The 17,906-nt window shown below is 37.4% G+C and overlaps 1 protein-coding gene across 1 annotated transcript in view; it reads right to left on the bottom strand.

Annotated features, from left to right (window-relative positions):
• AOAH (acyloxyacyl hydrolase) overlaps positions 1 to 17,619 on the bottom strand; it is a gene marked incomplete at its 3' end in the record, with an annotated part of 107,575 nt that extends 89,956 nt beyond the window's left edge. The window contains exons 1-2 of the mRNA XM_081346233.1: positions 17,535 to 17,619; positions 15,095 to 15,231 (exon numbers count right to left, since the gene is read on the bottom strand). Coding sequence (XP_081202359.1) covers positions 15,095 to 15,224 — 130 coding nt within the window. The 5' untranslated portion in view covers positions 15,225 to 15,231; positions 17,535 to 17,619. The remainder of the gene's footprint in view (positions 1 to 15,094; positions 15,232 to 17,534) is intronic.
• Between the last annotated feature and the right edge of the window lie 287 nt (positions 17,620 to 17,906).

Genomic DNA, 17,906 nt, shown 5'->3' with positions numbered 1-17,906 from the left:
GTGAGGTTTTTGCTTTATTAAATTAGATTGTGTTGTTTTTCCAGACTCTTCCTTTATCGGCCTTATTGCAGGTAAATTGTTTTTTATTGTTTCATTTTGAAGGTCCCCAGAGTGATGGTAGATTTGAAAAGCATATAAATGTGATGATGATAGATATGGATTCATATTATTTGTGTGTTTATGTATGTGTATATGCACAGGTATAAAATTTGCAGGGATTCTTTACAAACTCATCATTTTTGTTATTTAATATATTTTGCCTGAATTCTGTATATAACTGTGAAGTTTTTGACACTGAATATATTTAATATGCCACTAAAAGATTCCCCAAGCAATCAGTGCCTTAAGACATGCAACAGGTTTAAAACTATTAATTCAAAGTGTCACTCAAAATATAAAAAACTTAGCATTTTATTCATTTACTAGTTTAGCAGTTTACTTGCTCAGCATTTAATATTCCAATATTTTAGTAGTTTAAAATCATAGTAATTTCTCCCATTTACCTGAGATATCTGTTAGCATTTTAGTACTTTGGTTTATCTTGTATTTTAGTTTAGTTTACTGAAATCTGTGTAATTTACTTAGAAATTCATTTTAGTTCTTCCTTAGCTGTGTAACGTTTCTCAAAATATGAATACAGTATTGATTGGTAAGTGAGGGTGAAGGTTCATCCTCCGAGCTTGAAGGTTGGTTTCTGAACATTTTGTTACCAGGATTGGTAACATCTTCAGTGGTGTTTCATTGGTAAGTGTAATAAAGGTGATTGATTATTTCAAATTGCTATTTTCAGAAGAATGCACTGCTGCCTGGGAATCAAATAAGAGGAGAGCCATGGCAGTCTATGTTGCCAAAAATTCAGAACTCTGGTAGCAGCTTTTCTTACTAACAAACCTGAAATTGTTCTTGTTGATTCACTGAACTGGAGTCGGTATTCTAAAAGAAGTGTTGCACTTATGAACTTTGTGCTGTGCCTTGCTAATCTCTCTTTTACAAAGAGTAGCAGTTAAAATATTGGAAGCCAGGAAGGCTGTAGATTGCTGGATAAATGAAATTGTGCAATGAAAGACAGGACATTTTGCCACCTGTGGGAACGGCCAGAATTTGGTCTCCCAAGAATTTGGCTTTTCACCTTTCAGCCTTTCCGTGCCTTCCTAGTTGGGCCTCTCTGTAGCTTCAGTGCAGAGAACACTCTCCTGGCTGGGAGGGGGGCCTGGCATGTGGGAGGTTTGGGAAATGCTATGATAAAGACTTCATATGCATCTTATGCTATCTTGTTTTTGTGTGATCTCATAAGCACCTGAGTATCCAATTATTTCTATGTATCCTATTTGGTATGAGACTGATGTAACTTTTTGTAAGATTGGAGGTGAATAAAAGTTCAGCGGGCAGTGCTCGGGGGAGTTCTTTTTCTGGAGATGAGGCTGCCTGGCTGGTTCAAAGCTCTCTATCGACTCAGGTCTGAATTCTTTTTCCTTCATCTGAATTCCTGTCCCTACATCTGAATTTCTTTCCCCTTCATCTGGTGACCCCGATGTGATGCCTGTGCCCGACGTTATGCCTGTGAGGGTGTGATACATGTGCGGCTGTGAGGCAAACTGTAACTTCTGGCTTACCTCCGCTCGGCAGGAGCTAAACGAACGCGTTCAACTAATTCATCCCGTTTTAAGGGGTCAACGAGGTAAGACCAACTTATTCATTCCGTTTAAGGAGTCAACGAAGTCAGTTCAACAATTCATTCCGTTTAAGGAGTCAACGGGGTAAATATGGGGACTTCTCTTTCAACAGGACAGGAAAAACAGGTATCTGACCTTTGCAATTTGTTGACAAGGACTAAGCAAACAGTTAAAGTTTATAAAGAGGATGTAGAAGAGCTGGTTAAGATTATTGGTAAATTATGCCCTTGGTATCCTGCAGATGGATCTCTTAATCCCTATGATTGGCAAGAAATTGGGAAAGATCTGCATCAGGCTGTGACCACTCCAGTATCAGTACTACACACTTGGCAACTCTGCTATAAAGCTATTACTGAGTGGTCCAATCCTCTCTTGTACCCTCCAAAATTAATAACTCCTGAGGCACCAATCTTGTACCCTCCAAAATTAATAATTCCTGAGGCACCAATCCTGTATCCCCCAGACCCTCAGCCACCACTGTCTTATCATAATTCTTCACGGCAGTGGAGCTCTGAGAGTCAGCAAAATTCAGACCCTCCTCAGCCTCAAACACAGACTGCTTTTCAGCAAATGGTGCAGTCTGCATTGGTCTCTGAAAATTCAGAGGACATCCAGGAGGCATTGCCATTAATGGCTGTCTGCCCTGTGGTCCAAAATGCTCAAAATCAGCAAGTCCATGAGTCTGTCCCATCTGCAGTTCACAAAGAGCTGAAAGGAAGTGTTACAGAAAATGGGTTGCAAAGCAATTCCACCCGAGAGCTTTTCCCTGAAAAGGTTCAAAATGAAGGTGCTGCTGATGTTCTGATGAAACAATTGGCATTTGAAAATACTAATCAGAACTGCAAAACAGCCCTGAAAGCAATTGATTCCAAACCTGAGACAACTATTGCTCCGATGATTGATTTGTGTCAGAACATTGAAACTGAATCTCATAAGACAGAACTTTTGGCCACAGCTCTTGTAGCTGTAGTTCATCCAGCTAAAGACAAAAAATGCTTTGCTTACCATTTTATGGATAATAACTTGCTAACTGGAAAGCCTTTACCTGTTAACTGCTTATTAACCTTACAGGAAATCTTGGCTAAATCGGGACTTGTCATTGCCCCTGAGAAGGTTCTAATAAAACCTCCCTTTCTATATTTAGGTGATCGGATGCTTCAATCTTCTTTTTCTCCTTTTGTTTCAACTCTGTGCATTCCATCTCATTTTACTCTGGTACAATTGCAAAACTTTTTAGGAGATCTGAATTGGGCTAGACCATTTTTAGGGTTAACTACTGCTTTGTTGCGTCCGCTTTTTATTGCCTTGCAAGGTCATTTAACCCCTGACACGCAGATTCCAGTCTCCACAGCGATGCAACATTGCCTTCATCTAATTAATTCTGCCTTTTGCAAAGTTATGGTTAACAGAGCTTCTCTTTTAGGATTGTTACAGCCAACTGCTATCTTATTTTTTCCTGAAACGCTTAAATCTATCTGCATTGTAGAATGGTTGTATTTGATACACACACCAGCTAAAAATGTATTTCCCATCGAGGTGTTATATTCTGGCTTTCATCCTTTAGTCTTTCATTTGCCTTGCACCAAGGATCAGCATGATTTCTTTCTGCAAATGTTTACTGCTTATGCGATTGCCTTTGTAGATTATGTGAGAGCTGTATTGTTTAACCCCCCCAAGGACCAACGTTTCATTTTCTTACAGGAATTACCTTTTGTTTTTCAATCTGCACAGGTTTCTACCTTTCTTCCTAATGCTATTACTTTATTTACAGATGGATCTCATACCCGTGAGGTGGTTGTTTGGCAAATTAATGGAAAATGGCAAACTAAGTTCACAGCTTCTCAAACCTCAGCCCAGCGTGCTGAACTTTCTGCAGTGATTTTAGCCTTTAAATTACATGATTTGATTCCTTTTAATCTTATTGTGGACAATCTTTTTAATCATATTGCCTTTGCTTACCTGTCTCCACTTTTGGATCGTAATTTACTTTCCTTATTCCTTACTTTTCAAACTTTCCTGCGTGATACTATTCCTGATGGCAACCATAGAGCCGATGTGGTTTTCCATTTTCTTAAGGAGGCTTACCCTTTGACTAACCATTCCTATTTTCACCAGAATGCTAAAACTCTTCCCTTTGATGCTATTAATCCAAGAGGAACAGATGTGTGGGTTACCCCCCTTCGCAGCGAAACTACCTCTCATGTTATTCAGCACCTTCTCGCTGCCATGGCTGTCATGGGACGACCACTTGTTTTAAAGACTGACAACGTTCCTGCGTATACTTCTAATGTTTTTTTTCCAATTTTGCAGCACTTGGGATATTTCTCTCCGACATGGCATTCCATACAATAGCTCAGGCCAAGCTATAGTGGAATGTGCACATGGTACATTTAAAGCTTTGTTGTTTAAACATTCAAAAGAAAGGGGAATTACTCCCTCAGATCTTAAATCCTTGATTCCAGTATTGCTATTTACTTTGAATCATTTAACTATCACTAATCAAGCTTATACTCCTGCAGAGAGACATTTTAGGAAGGAGCTTTCCCTGGAACGACCACGAGTGCTATATAAGGAGCTGCCCGAGCCAACCTGGAAGGGACCAGCTGAATTGATTACTTGGGGAAGGGGTTTTGCATCTATTCTTACTCCTACAGGACCGGTGTGGGTGCCTGCCAGGTGTGTGAAGCCATTCCGAGCCAAACATGAGCTGGCACCAGAGGCTAAGCAGTCCGCTCCCAGAATTCAATCCAGCCCTGACATTCAACCCGAACCCGGTGGGTGAAACACCACGAAGGCGTAAAAGACCTTCGCGGCCAGCAGGAACTCAGCCACCAGTGACATGGGGAATGTTAAAAACACTCAGCCCAGATGCCCTTTGTGACCTTACAACTATTCCTGTTGGCAATTATCACACGACTTAACATCAATTCAGCACTTGGACTGTTGCTGTGTTTTTTTGGTTGTTTTTTTATTTTTTCATCTGTAGGAATTCATGAAGTTTTAGCAAATAGAGGACAATTCAATTTGTAGCTACAACTGGCCAACATTTCTAGTCACAGTAATTTTTGCTTAAAAATGTCTGCTTCTGCTCATGAAGTTATTAGCTTTTGCATTGTTCCTGTCTGTGCTCCAGCTACTACTATTCAAAATTATACTCTTTTTACCAATTTTAATATATCCACTACCTATGATACTATGTATTTTTGGGGCTCTTCAACTTATAGACTTAGGAAAATGCTTTTTCTATGGCTACCAGATTTAGCTTCGCTTAAACATTTATTTGTTTATGGTATTTTAACTATAGTTATATTGATTAGTTTGTGTTGCTGTATTCAATGTATTCCCTCTTTGCTGGCATTGTGCCGTTCGCTTTTTGTTAAACGATCTCACACCTCTACCTTCAATGCCAAAAATTTACATGTTATGCAAGCTTATCTCAAGCATTCTGCTTCTGTCATTACACAAAAAAAGGGGACATGTGGGAACGGCCAGAATTTGGTCTCCCAAGAATTTGGCTTTTCACCTTTCAGCCTTTCCGTGCCTTCCTAGTTGGGCCTCTCTCTAGCTTCAGTGCAGAGAACACTCTCCTGGCTGGGAGGGGGGCCTGGCATGTGGGAGGTTTGGGAAATGCTATGATAAAGACTTCACATTCATCTTATGCTATCTTGTTTTTGTGTGATCTCATAAGCACCTGAGTATCCAATTATTTCTATGTATCCTATTTGGTATGAGACTGATGTAACTTTTTGTAAGATTGGAGGTGAATAAAAGTTCAGCGGGCAGTGCTCGGGGGAGTTCTTTTTCTGGAGATGAGGCTGCCTGGCTGGTTCAAAGCTCTCTATCGACTCAGGTCTGAATTCTTTTTCCTTCGTCTGAATTCCTGTCCCTACATCTGAATTTCTTTCCCCTTCAGCCACCCTGTAACTAAATATGCAAGATGATTACAGTCTGCTCTTGAGAATTATTTACTGGCATGCTGGTAGCAAATTCTGTTCCACCAAAGTCAATGAGAAGTGATGAAAATGAAAAAAGAAAAGTAAAGAAAAAAAACCCCAATCGTCTGAATTTGGATCATGTGACCATAGGGATGCCACAACCATCGCAAGTGTGAAAAATAGTCATAAGTCAATTTGCAGACGACACCAAGCTAGCAGGAATAGCCAACACTCCAGAAGATAGACTTAAGATACAGGAGGATCTTGACAGACTTGAACATTGGGCGCTATCTAACAAAATGAAATTCAATGGTGAAAAAAGTAAGGTTCTATATTTAGGCAAGAAAAACCAAATGTACAGGTATAGTATAGGGGGTACCTTGCTCAATAGTAGTAACTGTGAGAGGGATCTCGAAGGCTGCATTAACAGAGGGATAGAATCAAGATCACGTGAAGTGTTAATACCACTTTACAATGCCTTGGTAAGGCCACACTTGGAATACTGCATCCAGTTTTGGTCACCACGATGTAAAAAAGATATTCAGACTTTAGAAGGAGTACAGAGAAGAGCAACAAAGATGATTAGGGGACTGGAGGCTAAAACATATCAGGAACATTTGCTGGAATTGGGTATGTCTAGTTTAAAGAAGAGAAGGATGAGAGGGAGACATGATAGCAGTGTTCCAATATCTCAGGGATTGCCAGAAAGAAGAGGGGGTCAAGCTATTCTTCAAAGCGCCTGAAGGCAGGACAAGAAGCAATGGATGGAAACTAATCAAAGAGAGGAGAAACTTAGAACTAAGGAGAAATTTCCTGACAGAACAATTAACCAGTGGAACAACCTGCCTCCAGAAGCTGTGAATGCTCCAATACTGGAAGTTTTTAAGAAGAGACTGGCCAGCTATTTATCTGAAATGGTATAAGATTTCCTGTCTGAGCAGGGGGTTGGACTAGATGACCTCCAAGGTCCCTTCTAACATCATCATTATCATCATCATCATCATCATTACTTTTTCAGTTCTGTTGTAACTTTGAGCAATCACTAAATGAATTGTTGTAAATCATTACCATCTCACAAAGTATGTCAAGAGGTGCACGTTTCAGAATGTCTTCACGCAGAATGTCCCTTTCCTGCACCCCTTCCCCCATTTTTCACCAGTGGCATCATCATAGGAAAAGAAGAATGGCAAGGGTCAACCCAACTCAACGGCACTGCTTACTGAATACTTTTGAACTTTCATTTACCATATTTAACATTACTACTAAGCAAAATCTACATTCTGACTGATTTATATGTGCAATTCAGCAAATACAGAGCTCAGAGGCTGAAAGTATTTACTTATAAATAGCCTCCATAAAAATACTGGTAGTTATCAAGGAAGTATTAGTCCTCTGGCTGCAACTGTAATCAGATAAATTATCTGCACATATAGCAGTTATTAGTAATGCTTACTTTCTTGTTCAGTTATTCTATACGCAACAAGGGAGGGCTTCTTTTCATGACCCCTTGTATTTAGTGACAATTTTTATTGATTAGCTGTGATTAATAGTTATCTTTAGCCTATATTCACAAGTCTGACAAAACTAGAACTCAGCTAAAATATGTTTATTTTAATATTTGTTCTCCATTTCTGTCTCCTGTAATTAAGAATGTAGAAGTTTTATCTTCCTATATGCACATAATCTCTAGGGACGCGGTGGCTCAGTGGGTTAGGATGCTGAGCTTGTCGATCAGAAGGTCGGCAGTTTGGCGGGTTGAATCCCGAGTGCCACATAAGAGAATGAGCGCCTGTTACTTGTCCCAGCTTCTGCCAATCTAGCAGTTCGAAAGCACGTAAAAATGCAAGTAGAAAAATAGGGACCACTACGGTGGGAAGGTAACAGCATTCTGTGGCGTCTAGTCACATGACCACGGAGACATCCTCAGACAAGCACTGGCTCTTCGGCTTTGAAACGGAGATGAGCACTGGCCCCTAGAGTAACATGTGCGGGGGAACCTTTACCTTTACCTTTTTATGCACATAATCTAGTTTTATTTCTTCTTTTATGATTAGCTTAATAACCATATGGAATCCTTTGGCATTTTTACAGAGAATATGGTATTTGCCAAATATAGTCCAAGGAAGAGGATCAAGAAATTTGCCATCTTAAAGATCTTGACAATGTTTTCTGGAACCTTATAAAGTCACAATGATATTCAAAATGCAAAACATAGGAGTGCTTTAATGACATTGTGATTAATCTAATGTAATAAAATGTAACATAAGATAATATAGCATAACATAACATAACAATATAGGTCTTTGAATTAGCAATAACTCTTTGTTAATGAAGTAATCACACAAATGTAATTTTTGTTTCATAATGAAGAAAATCTTTCAGATCATGCAAGATTTTTTCCCCATGAGATTCACTTATGCAGCTTATTGTCACACCCAAATAGGCTATAGTTTGAGTACTATGGTCTACTTATGTAATTGATGTTTATGTATGCCTCAATGCTTAGCTTGATAATGTGTTGGAAAATCCTTCTTGAATTTTCAAATTGATTATGGTTATTCAGGGGCCCCTATCTTGGTTGTCAGGGACGTTGGGATTATGGAGGACTAATTTTGTGAACATTTGTAGAAGTAATGTAACTGCAATTTCCATTTATACTTGCTGGATCTGCCAAACAGCAGATACAATGATGCTTCTGTTTCCTTTACACTTGGATGTTCTCAACTATTTATTGTCAGTTCTTACCACTTTGATCCTTTCGTCCTTGATTTTGGTCCAAAACATTACCATTTCTCTTAGATTTTTCCCAATTTTCTAATACTTCTATGCAATGTAGGATCCTTTATTTCAAAAATAATAGCCAAATATAAACATTTGATTTGATTTTTAGATCCCTGTGGTACAAGACTACACTTTATCTCACTTTATCTTACCTATTTCTTGATATAGTGGTACCTTAGTACTCATCCTTAATTAATTCTGGGAGGTGGGATGAGTACCAAAAATGATGAGTACCAAACAAAGTTTTCCCATAGGGAATAGTGAGTGACAAGGCAGCTGACACCGACAAGTTCTACTTGTGTGTTGAGTACCAATCAAACTATGAGTACTGGGACAAAATGTTCACATCAAAATGCTTTTAGTACCAAATTTGATGAGTTTCAAAGTAATAGAGTACCACCGTACCACCGTATATAGTACCTTGCATAATTCATGCAACCTTAAAATGCCTTTCTCAACTAAGGGCTTTTCAGGAAGTGGCCCTTTGGGTTTGGAGTTATCCCCCTTAATAATCTTGAGAAAGCAGTTAATGTAAACACATTGAAGAAAGATTTAAACATGATTATTTTGTTCTGGGAAGTAGTGGAAAAAGCTGATCCTGGGCAAAACTGCAGAAACTCATCTGGATAGATAATATGTTGACATCTACATTTTACTATTTACAGATTCTATATTTAATTTAGGTATTATATTAAGAAATGTGGTTGTTGTTTGTCTAGCTGGTTGTAATATTTAGGTTTGTATTAATTGATTGTATCTAACATTGTTATGCATATTTTGAATTGATTTCCTGTATACCTCTTTTTAAATGAGAGAGAAAATAACAACCATGCAGACCTTTAAATTCATTATAACAGATTATGTTGCATAGTAGAAATGGCTAGGAATAGACAATCTCACTTGGAAGATCATAGAAAGTCAATGGATCCTGACACAATTTATTTATTAAAGGCTAATAAGATTCTTCAGGACAAAGTAATATCTCTGGAACTTCATTTTTACCAGGTCAGTTTATATGAGATTGAAATCATGGGAAAAATGAGAAAAAGTCAGCAGCAGGTTGTCTTTGTAGAACCTCAAGTGTCAATACAAAAATGTTGGCTTGTCTAAGTACACTCAATTAGATATTTTTTTAAGATGAAAATACTTGGCCATTCATTAGAAAAAAAAATATTGTATTTCAATAGACAGATTAAAAAGTTTTCTACTATTTAATTAGTTTTTACCAGATTACAAAAGGAAGTTTGACAGTGTATTGAGAAATACTGGTTGAGGAAAGAAACTTTATTATTTCATCAAGTTTCTAGCTGTCCTTATTTTGGAAATATCAAACGGCAGTTAAGAATAATTTCACATTTCCTGTAGAAATGGCAAAATATCTTAGCTATGAGTTCTTGTTCAATTTCTTTGAAAGGGGATTTTTTTATGTTATGTTTACCAGTATCTAGGATTTATTAAAGATTCATATTCTTTAATAATTTGAAAAATATCTTTATTTTATTAGTTCATATATAACTGCAGTAACGAATTAGTTTCTTAATCTGGACAAAAGATATCAGGGATGGAAGAAAGTTCAGCTATTATTTTAATATTGTATTAAAATAAATTGTGGTAGATGCATCTGAGAGAATTTAATTATGCAAATCAGGGTTATGATTATACTTGGGGTACTAGCCAACAGGCAGACCTTTAGATTCACTATAACATTTTTTGTTATAGAAATATGTATATTCTTTTACATGGAAATTATTATGCTATACAATCTCAACAGTAAGCTGGATATTGATAAATAAATAAATAATCCCTCAGTGCGGTTTAGAGAACAGTAAAATTAACTGCAAACAAAAAACTTTTTCTGAAAAATACCATTATTCTTAAATCAGTGATAATGATTGGTCTTCATTGAATTGGTCCTTATTAATTACATTTTGTGGTTAAAATATGTGTCTGAAAAAACAAGCTTTTAGTATAAGAAACAGTACAATGCCATTACTGTACAAGTGTTTAGTGAAAAATGAGGAGACAATTTCAGGAAAAATGAATTTCTAGATATTCTGGGTATCAAAACACATCAATTAAATGTATACTACAAAGCTCAAAGCTGAGAAAAAGGTTTCTTCTATATTTGCTTAGATATAAAACTGAGATATTTATATACACTTAAAAAAATCTTCATAATTAATCTTGTAAACTCTAAAGCTTCCTCCTTACATTATGTATTCAAGATGGACAGTGATTAATATTTATATGTTACTTATATGTAAGAGTATAGGTCAGGGGTCGGCAACCTGAAAAAGGAAAAGAGCCACTGGGAACCGGTTCCATCACACACACAAAAAAGTGGGAGCCGCGTGCGTGCGTCCATGCACGTGCATGCGCAAAAAATGTTTTGCGCATGCGCAAAATATTTTTTCTTGCGCATGTGTGGATGCCCGCGGTTGCCACTTTTTTGTGTGTGTGATGGAACCGGTTCCCAGTGGCAGCGGCGCCGCTTGTTCGGAAAGCTGCCGCGGCCAGTTTGCAGAGCTGCTGCCTTCAGCAGCCTGCAAACGTGCCGCGGCAGCTTTCCCAAAGAGCGGCGCCGCTGCCCGTTCGCGCGCACCTCCGCTCGTTCGGAGAGGTGCGCACGCACCTCTCGGAACGGGCGGCGGCGCCGCTTGTTCAGAAAGCTGCCGCGGCCCGTTTGCAGAGCTTCCGCCTTCGGCAGCCTACAAACATGCCGCAGCAGCTTTCCCAAAGAGCGGCGCCGCTGCCCGTTCGCACGGAGGTGCGCGTGCACCTCTCCAAACGGGCGGTGCCACTCTCCATTTGGAGAGGTACTCGCGCACCACTGCCCGTTTGTTGTATATAGTATGTTTAAATGTGTGTTATGTATGTGTACACTTTGAGAGCAAGCATCTAAATTTCCCCTTGTGCCTATAGTAAAAGATGACAATAAAGGTTATCTATCTATCTATCTATCTATCTATCTATCTATCTATCTATCTATCTATCTATCTATCTATCTATCTATCTATCATCTGTGTACCTACTGCTTTATTTTGACAGAAAGAACTTTTGCATTCTGTACAAGTCTGTTTTTGAAACAATCTGGTGAGAAGTTATAAGTTATTTTAAATGTGAAATGCTACATCAAGTTAAAAATACATGTATTTGATTGTTATTTTGCTGAAGTTCTAATAATTTTTCCATGCATTATAAAGCAAGAGCAAAAAGATCCAATATAACAAGCAACAATTTTCTCAGATGAAGGGTCAATATACTAAGTCATTTCAAGATATATTGTTGTCATTAGATTCAATACGCATTTCATGTAGTAGCCCTTGGATACCCAGTGTGATTCTTGGTAAATAACAATGTATCCAATAATACTTCATGATCTTGTCAATATTTATACTTGTATTGATTTTATTTTAAATATTTTAATTAAAAGCCAATTAAACTAGATGCCAGTATGTTGTGAAGAGGTATGATGAAAAACCATTTGCATATTTTTTGCTTATGTTATCCTATTTGTCTCTTCCTTTCAAAAATCTACATAATTTCTTCTAAAAAGGAATAGCCAGATGTCATCTATAAATCTGTGCATGTGTAGTAGCATGCTATAAAAACAAAGCAGTAATCTTATATATTACTTATTCATTTCCAAGAATGTTTCTCTATCCCTCACTGACTTAATAGATTTAAAATAATTTCCTAGAAAATAAGAATGGTGGTTGCCTCAGCCTAGTGTTTTCTTCTGTCCAGAAAAAAAAGCTAAATGAGAAAAAAAACTTTTTTTTGCAGATTTAGGAGGGATGATATAGAAATGGTTGCTTTGTTACATATTAGCTGAGCTGAAAAAGAATTTTCTGTATATTTCTGTGTCCTTTAGTGACCATTTGGATTTTGAAAACAGTATTGTGGTATACCTACTAGTATTATGATACATCTACCAGTATTGGATTCACCTACCATGGCATCCAATGTATCCATTGGCATCTAAACAGATGACGTAATCCCATTTAAGTTCAAAATTGTGAGGTCACATTCACAAAGGACAGCTATGTATAATATATGGACACAAAAATTATTTTATGAGAACAAAACTCCAGTGGAGGTCACAGAAATATTCCAGAAGGCCATTATTCACTGATTCCAAAACTGAGTTTTTATCATCATCATCAATAATACTAATACTACTACTACTACTAATAATAATAATTGCACAGTCACCCAGATATTCAGACTGGATTTGGCATTTTTGTCTACCTGTAGAGTCCTTACCAAGGACCTGGGATAAGCAGATGTGGATGTTTGATGGTATTACAGATATCGCTGTAGGATGGAAGCAGTTCCTAGTAAGGTCACCTTTTGCAATTGATTAATGGCAAATTTGTCAATGCCAATGGTGTTCAAGTGGTGCTCCAGTTGTTTTGGGATTGCACCCAAGGCACCTATTACTATTGGTACTACCCTTGCTTGCCTTTGCCACAGTCTTTCTATTTCTATTTGTAGGTCTTTGTATTTTGTTATCTTCTCCAGTTCTTTCTCATCTATTCTGCTGTCTCCAGGCACTGCCACGCCCACTATCCAGACTTTTTTGTCTTTCTTATCAACAATTGTTTTTTCTACCATTTTTGTTGTTATTACTAGTTCTTTCATTTCAGCTTCTGTTTTATTTGCATCCACCTCTTTTAACCAACCCGCATCCTTGTTGTATTTCTTTCAGTTATCCCATATCTACTTCCAGAACTGCACTGTTTGTTCCTTGTCAGGTACTGACTGATTCATTGCAGTTTCTCCATTGATGGATTGGTAGAAATGTTTCTGATTGGATTGAAATTGGAGGTTCTGCCTATAATTTGCAATTTGAGCTTTGTATCTACTGATTTTCCTGGCTATAGCTGTTATTTGCTGCTTTATTATTTCCAGTGCTTCCTTGATCTTCCTTGTTTCTAAGTGGTATTTCTTGATTAGATATTCTTTGGTCTTCTTGTTCTTCAGCTTCTTTTCTTTCATCTGTTCTAGCTTGCTTGCATCTGATTTTAATTTGCTGATCTTATTTTCCAGTCTAACCTTCCATTTTTGTAGTGCACTGTTGGTTTGTTTTTCTTCTTGGTTGATTTTGCATCTTTGGAACAAGCTTCAATGCAGACAGCCTTATTATGTTGTTTTGGTGCTGTTCTAGATGCTCAGTTATTCTTTGTTTCAATTCTTTTATTTCTTTAGTTAGAGGGCTTTGTTCTTCCTGAGGAAGAGGTGCCTGGTTTCCAAATGAGAACAGTTGTATATCTCTGCTGGGTTCCTTCACTGCCAATTCCCCCTGGTTGCTTCTACATTCTGAATTACTTCTGGCAAGGCTTTGATTTCTTTGCCCTGGGTAAACCTTTGCAGTTTGTCCAATTCTGTTTCTGTGAATACTTTATTTTGTATTATAAATTGGCGTTGATCTGCTAGTCTCTGTTCTGTTATTTCTGATTCTGGATGTTGTTCTTTCCAGAACTGGTGCATTCATTTTAGATATCCTCTTCTTGTTGGACTTGATCTGTAATAACAGATCATTATTTCTTTGTTTTCAATCCCTGTGTATTTGCAACAGGTAAACATCATTTTGTCCAGTAGTTCTGCAGCTGCTGGTCCTGGTTGCTCAGCCAATAGTCCTGAGTCCTGTAATCCATTTTTCACCAGATATCCAGGAACTCCAACATCTAGCACAGACCTTGTTAACCCGGGCGACATCCAAGCCAGTATGACTTTCTGAAATTTACGTCTCACCATATTTTTTATGGGAGAGATACTCTTTGTCTGGTTCTTCTGATGAGACCTGTCCAGTATGGTTGAACCTCTGGCATAGCTCTCATCTTCCTCAGAGCACACAAGCCCCACAACCACATCAAGGTAGTGCCTCACTGGGAATTGTTGTTGTTATTATAAAACTTTTATTAATTAAACATGAACCTCAGACAACTGAACATTCAAATTGACTGGCACTAATGATTGACACGGGTTGCTGCCAGCATCCTAGGTATCAACCAGGTATCTCCTTAAAATGTAAGATGTTCTGAGGAGCACAGTTTTTTGTACCTTTGCTGGAGTTATTGCAGGAAGCTGCAATTTCTTTATGTATTTTGCAAAGTTTTTGGACATAGTTCCCAGTGCCCTGATGACAATGGGTATCACTGTTACACTTTTCATCCATAATCACGCAGTTTTGATGGCCAGGTCATGGTATTTCATAATTTTTTCCAGTTCTTTTTCTTTGACTCTGGCATCTCCTAGTACTGCAATATCAATCAACTGTACGCTTTGGTTCTCTATGACTGTGATATCTGGTGTGTTGTGTTCCAAATGACAATCTGTCTGTATTCAGAAGTCCCACAAGATCTTCACCATCTCATTCTCAACAACTTTTTCCACCTATGTTCCCACGACTTTTCGGACACAGGCAAGTCGTATTTGTTGTTGTTGTTGTTACTACTACTACTACTACTACTACTACTACTACTATTACTATTATTATTATTATTATTATTATTATTATTATTATTATTAATTATCTTCTAAACACAATCACCATTAAAAGAAGCAGAAAACAAACAATACACCAATTCCATGCATTTCAAGCTACATTATCTGGGCTTTAATACTCAATATTCCTGTTTGCTATCTCTGTGTCGTCTGGATTTTTGCAGCACAAATCTGGTAGCCCTGTTAAAGACATACCTATACAGGCGAATCTGTGGTAACCTTTAGATTGAAATAGTTTCAGTTCATCTTGTGAAAAGGAGCTGCCATTCGTCAAAAGCATGAGAAGGAGCACGAAAGTTAAGGAAGGAACTTTCTTCCAAAACATATTCTTTCTGAAGGAATAAAGATGAAAAATTACAAGGGATTAGAAACAAAATCAGGAATAAGAAATAACAGAGATTCTTAGGGCAGCATCCCCAGAGGATCTGAAGATATTTGGACCATATCATTATATTCAGCCTGCATGACCAAAGTAAGGTCAATGGGAATTGCCAGTCAAAATATCTAGAACAGACTTTCCTAGTTGTTGTCCAGATTGTGGAGTTCAGCGCTAGGTATCAATTAACTTCTTAACTAATCCAGGCCTGCACAATTTATGGTTGAGCAAAATACAGAATAAGAGTCCCATATTGGGATTGTTTGAAAACTTTCCTTTTTTCTTAGTTTTATACTAGTCTAATTCAACCCCATTAGTTGTTTTTTATGACCAGTGCCAAGGCCAAGAAAGTCTATAACAGAAGTCTTTAGCTATTAAAGAAAAATGTTCAAACATGAAATAGATTTTAAACCACATAAGCATCTTTTGAATTAAAACTGACACAATCACCTGCCCCCCACCTTAAAATGGATATAAAATACGGGGGGGGGGAACCACTTGACTTGATTCACAAGCTCGTTGTTTAACACTGTCTAGTGACCTGGTTGAAATAGTTGCTGATTTATTCCTGCCCAACTTTGAATCATTTGGTGGAGGTAGCTCTTGATAGTAATAAAAGCTGTATCTGAAGAAAAAATATTCTGAGTGAAACTATTTAATGCTTTTTTTCTTTTTCAATGTGCAACCACCTGATTATTTTTATCATTGATGCAATAGGAGCATCCTTTTTAGCCTGCAAATTTCCCATTAGGATAGATGTACTTCAATCATTTGATGGTGATTTTAAAACCTCAAAACAATTACTAGAAAAGAGAAAAACCATCCAAACACTTTTTGTTGTTGTAAATCTCAAAGTCAAGACTTTACAGCAGTGATAATAACAGGAAAAACCCTTTCACTCTTACAGCTGGCTAGAAAATGCCAAATTGATTCCATTAGTTTAAATTAACACCTCCCAACCTAAATTTCTAAACCTATATAACAAGATATAAAACTGTACTTTCTCAAATCTTTGGATGTGTTCTCCAAGACATCGTCAGATTTTATTTAACATGATAGGTGATGAAGTTGATCATATATTTAATTAAAGAACACTATTATCCATACTTCATATCAATAATATATCCTAGCTTCTGGAGTGCACACTAATTCAAATTTTAATATAGTCCAGACAAACCTGCTGTATCCTAAGCCATGTTTGAACAGTGGTTCAAGATACAGTCTTCATGCTGCCACAGAATGATGTTCTCCTTTATCATAAGGTAATTCTTTTACTTTCCAAAGCTAAATTCTCTATAGGAATGGGGGGCTTGGGAGGCAGGGCTGTTCCAGTCCAAATCTATTTACATATAAACAGTCATAAGATGAAAGAGTTCCAGGGCCTATCCAATAATTGTGCAGCATATTGGACAGTTAAACAAGGAATGAAATCTCAACTTTATGAAAGACACCTACATTTTTATTTCAATAACCGAAGTTAATTGACTGTTTGACGAAATGACCAATTGTTTAGGAATAGTTCAATAGGTTTAGGTTTAGGTTTATTCAATTTCTATACCGCCCTTACTCTGTGTCCCACAAGAAGCACATATTATACCAGAATTACAGTTAAATCAAAACTGAACACGAGTTGGAAAGGAGCCATCAAAGCACATAATATAGCTACTTGTACTTCACTAGAACAATATAATTCATTGTTGGGAAAAGTTGGATTTGGGAGATCTATATTCTTTACTGATTGCTGAGGATAAAAACACTACTCATCTTCCTATTTATTTGGAGTGGCAACTTAAAACACTCCAGATGTTGCTGCGTCTTTTGTCATGTGCCAAGCTTCTTTGAGCTGCTGGGAGTTGAAAGTCAGAAGAATCTGTTGCAAGTTGTCTAGAATCCCTGTTTACTATACCATACAATTTCAGTGCTTTTTATCTTTCCTAACCCTGAATCTGGATAACAAGCAATCTATGAATCCTGAAAACCAACATTCCATGCTTCAGAACTTACTTTCAAGGATAAATTGTCAGCCTAATGAAGTTATTAGACAATACAAATCCAGCCCACTACATCAAATAGAAAAAAGTGGTGGTGGTGGTGGTGGGGTTTCAGGCAAAAGCCCTATAACTTTCTATAAAATCTGCTAGAAGACAACTGATGAAGCTTTTCACATTACTGCATTTTTATTCCAAACCAAGTCATAGCAAAAACCCATCAACAAATCAGGAGACAACTCCCAGGCTAAGTAAAGACATTGAGTCTTACCAGTAATTCTGATCACTCAGCACAAAGAATGTATTTTCTCAGGACAGAGCTTCTCTTAAAGAAACGGACTTTTGTGATGGTTTTCCTCTTCCTGTTTTCTTAACAAATGTGGCTGACTAATATGCAGGCGGGACTATATTTGCCCATAAACCTTTCATATAACTGAAACTAAAATGTGAAGAAAAAGAAGATATCTGCTCTTCAAAAGCTATTATTTTGTCACAAAGTGGATGCAGTTCTAAAACTTGCCGTACACTTTTTCTTTCTGTTATCAAGACAATAATGTGTATCCAGAGAGATAGCTATGTATAGATATACAAAACATTTATATTCCATCGTTGGCTTTCAGAATAATCTTCCATGTGTTTCTCA

The sequence above is a fragment of the Vipera berus genome (genome assembly GCF_964194415.1).
Source record: "Vipera berus genome assembly, chromosome: Z".
NCBI classification, from domain to species: domain Eukaryota; kingdom Metazoa; phylum Chordata; class Lepidosauria; order Squamata; family Viperidae; genus Vipera; species Vipera berus.
This window is presented reverse-complemented; position numbering and strand designations above follow the sequence as displayed.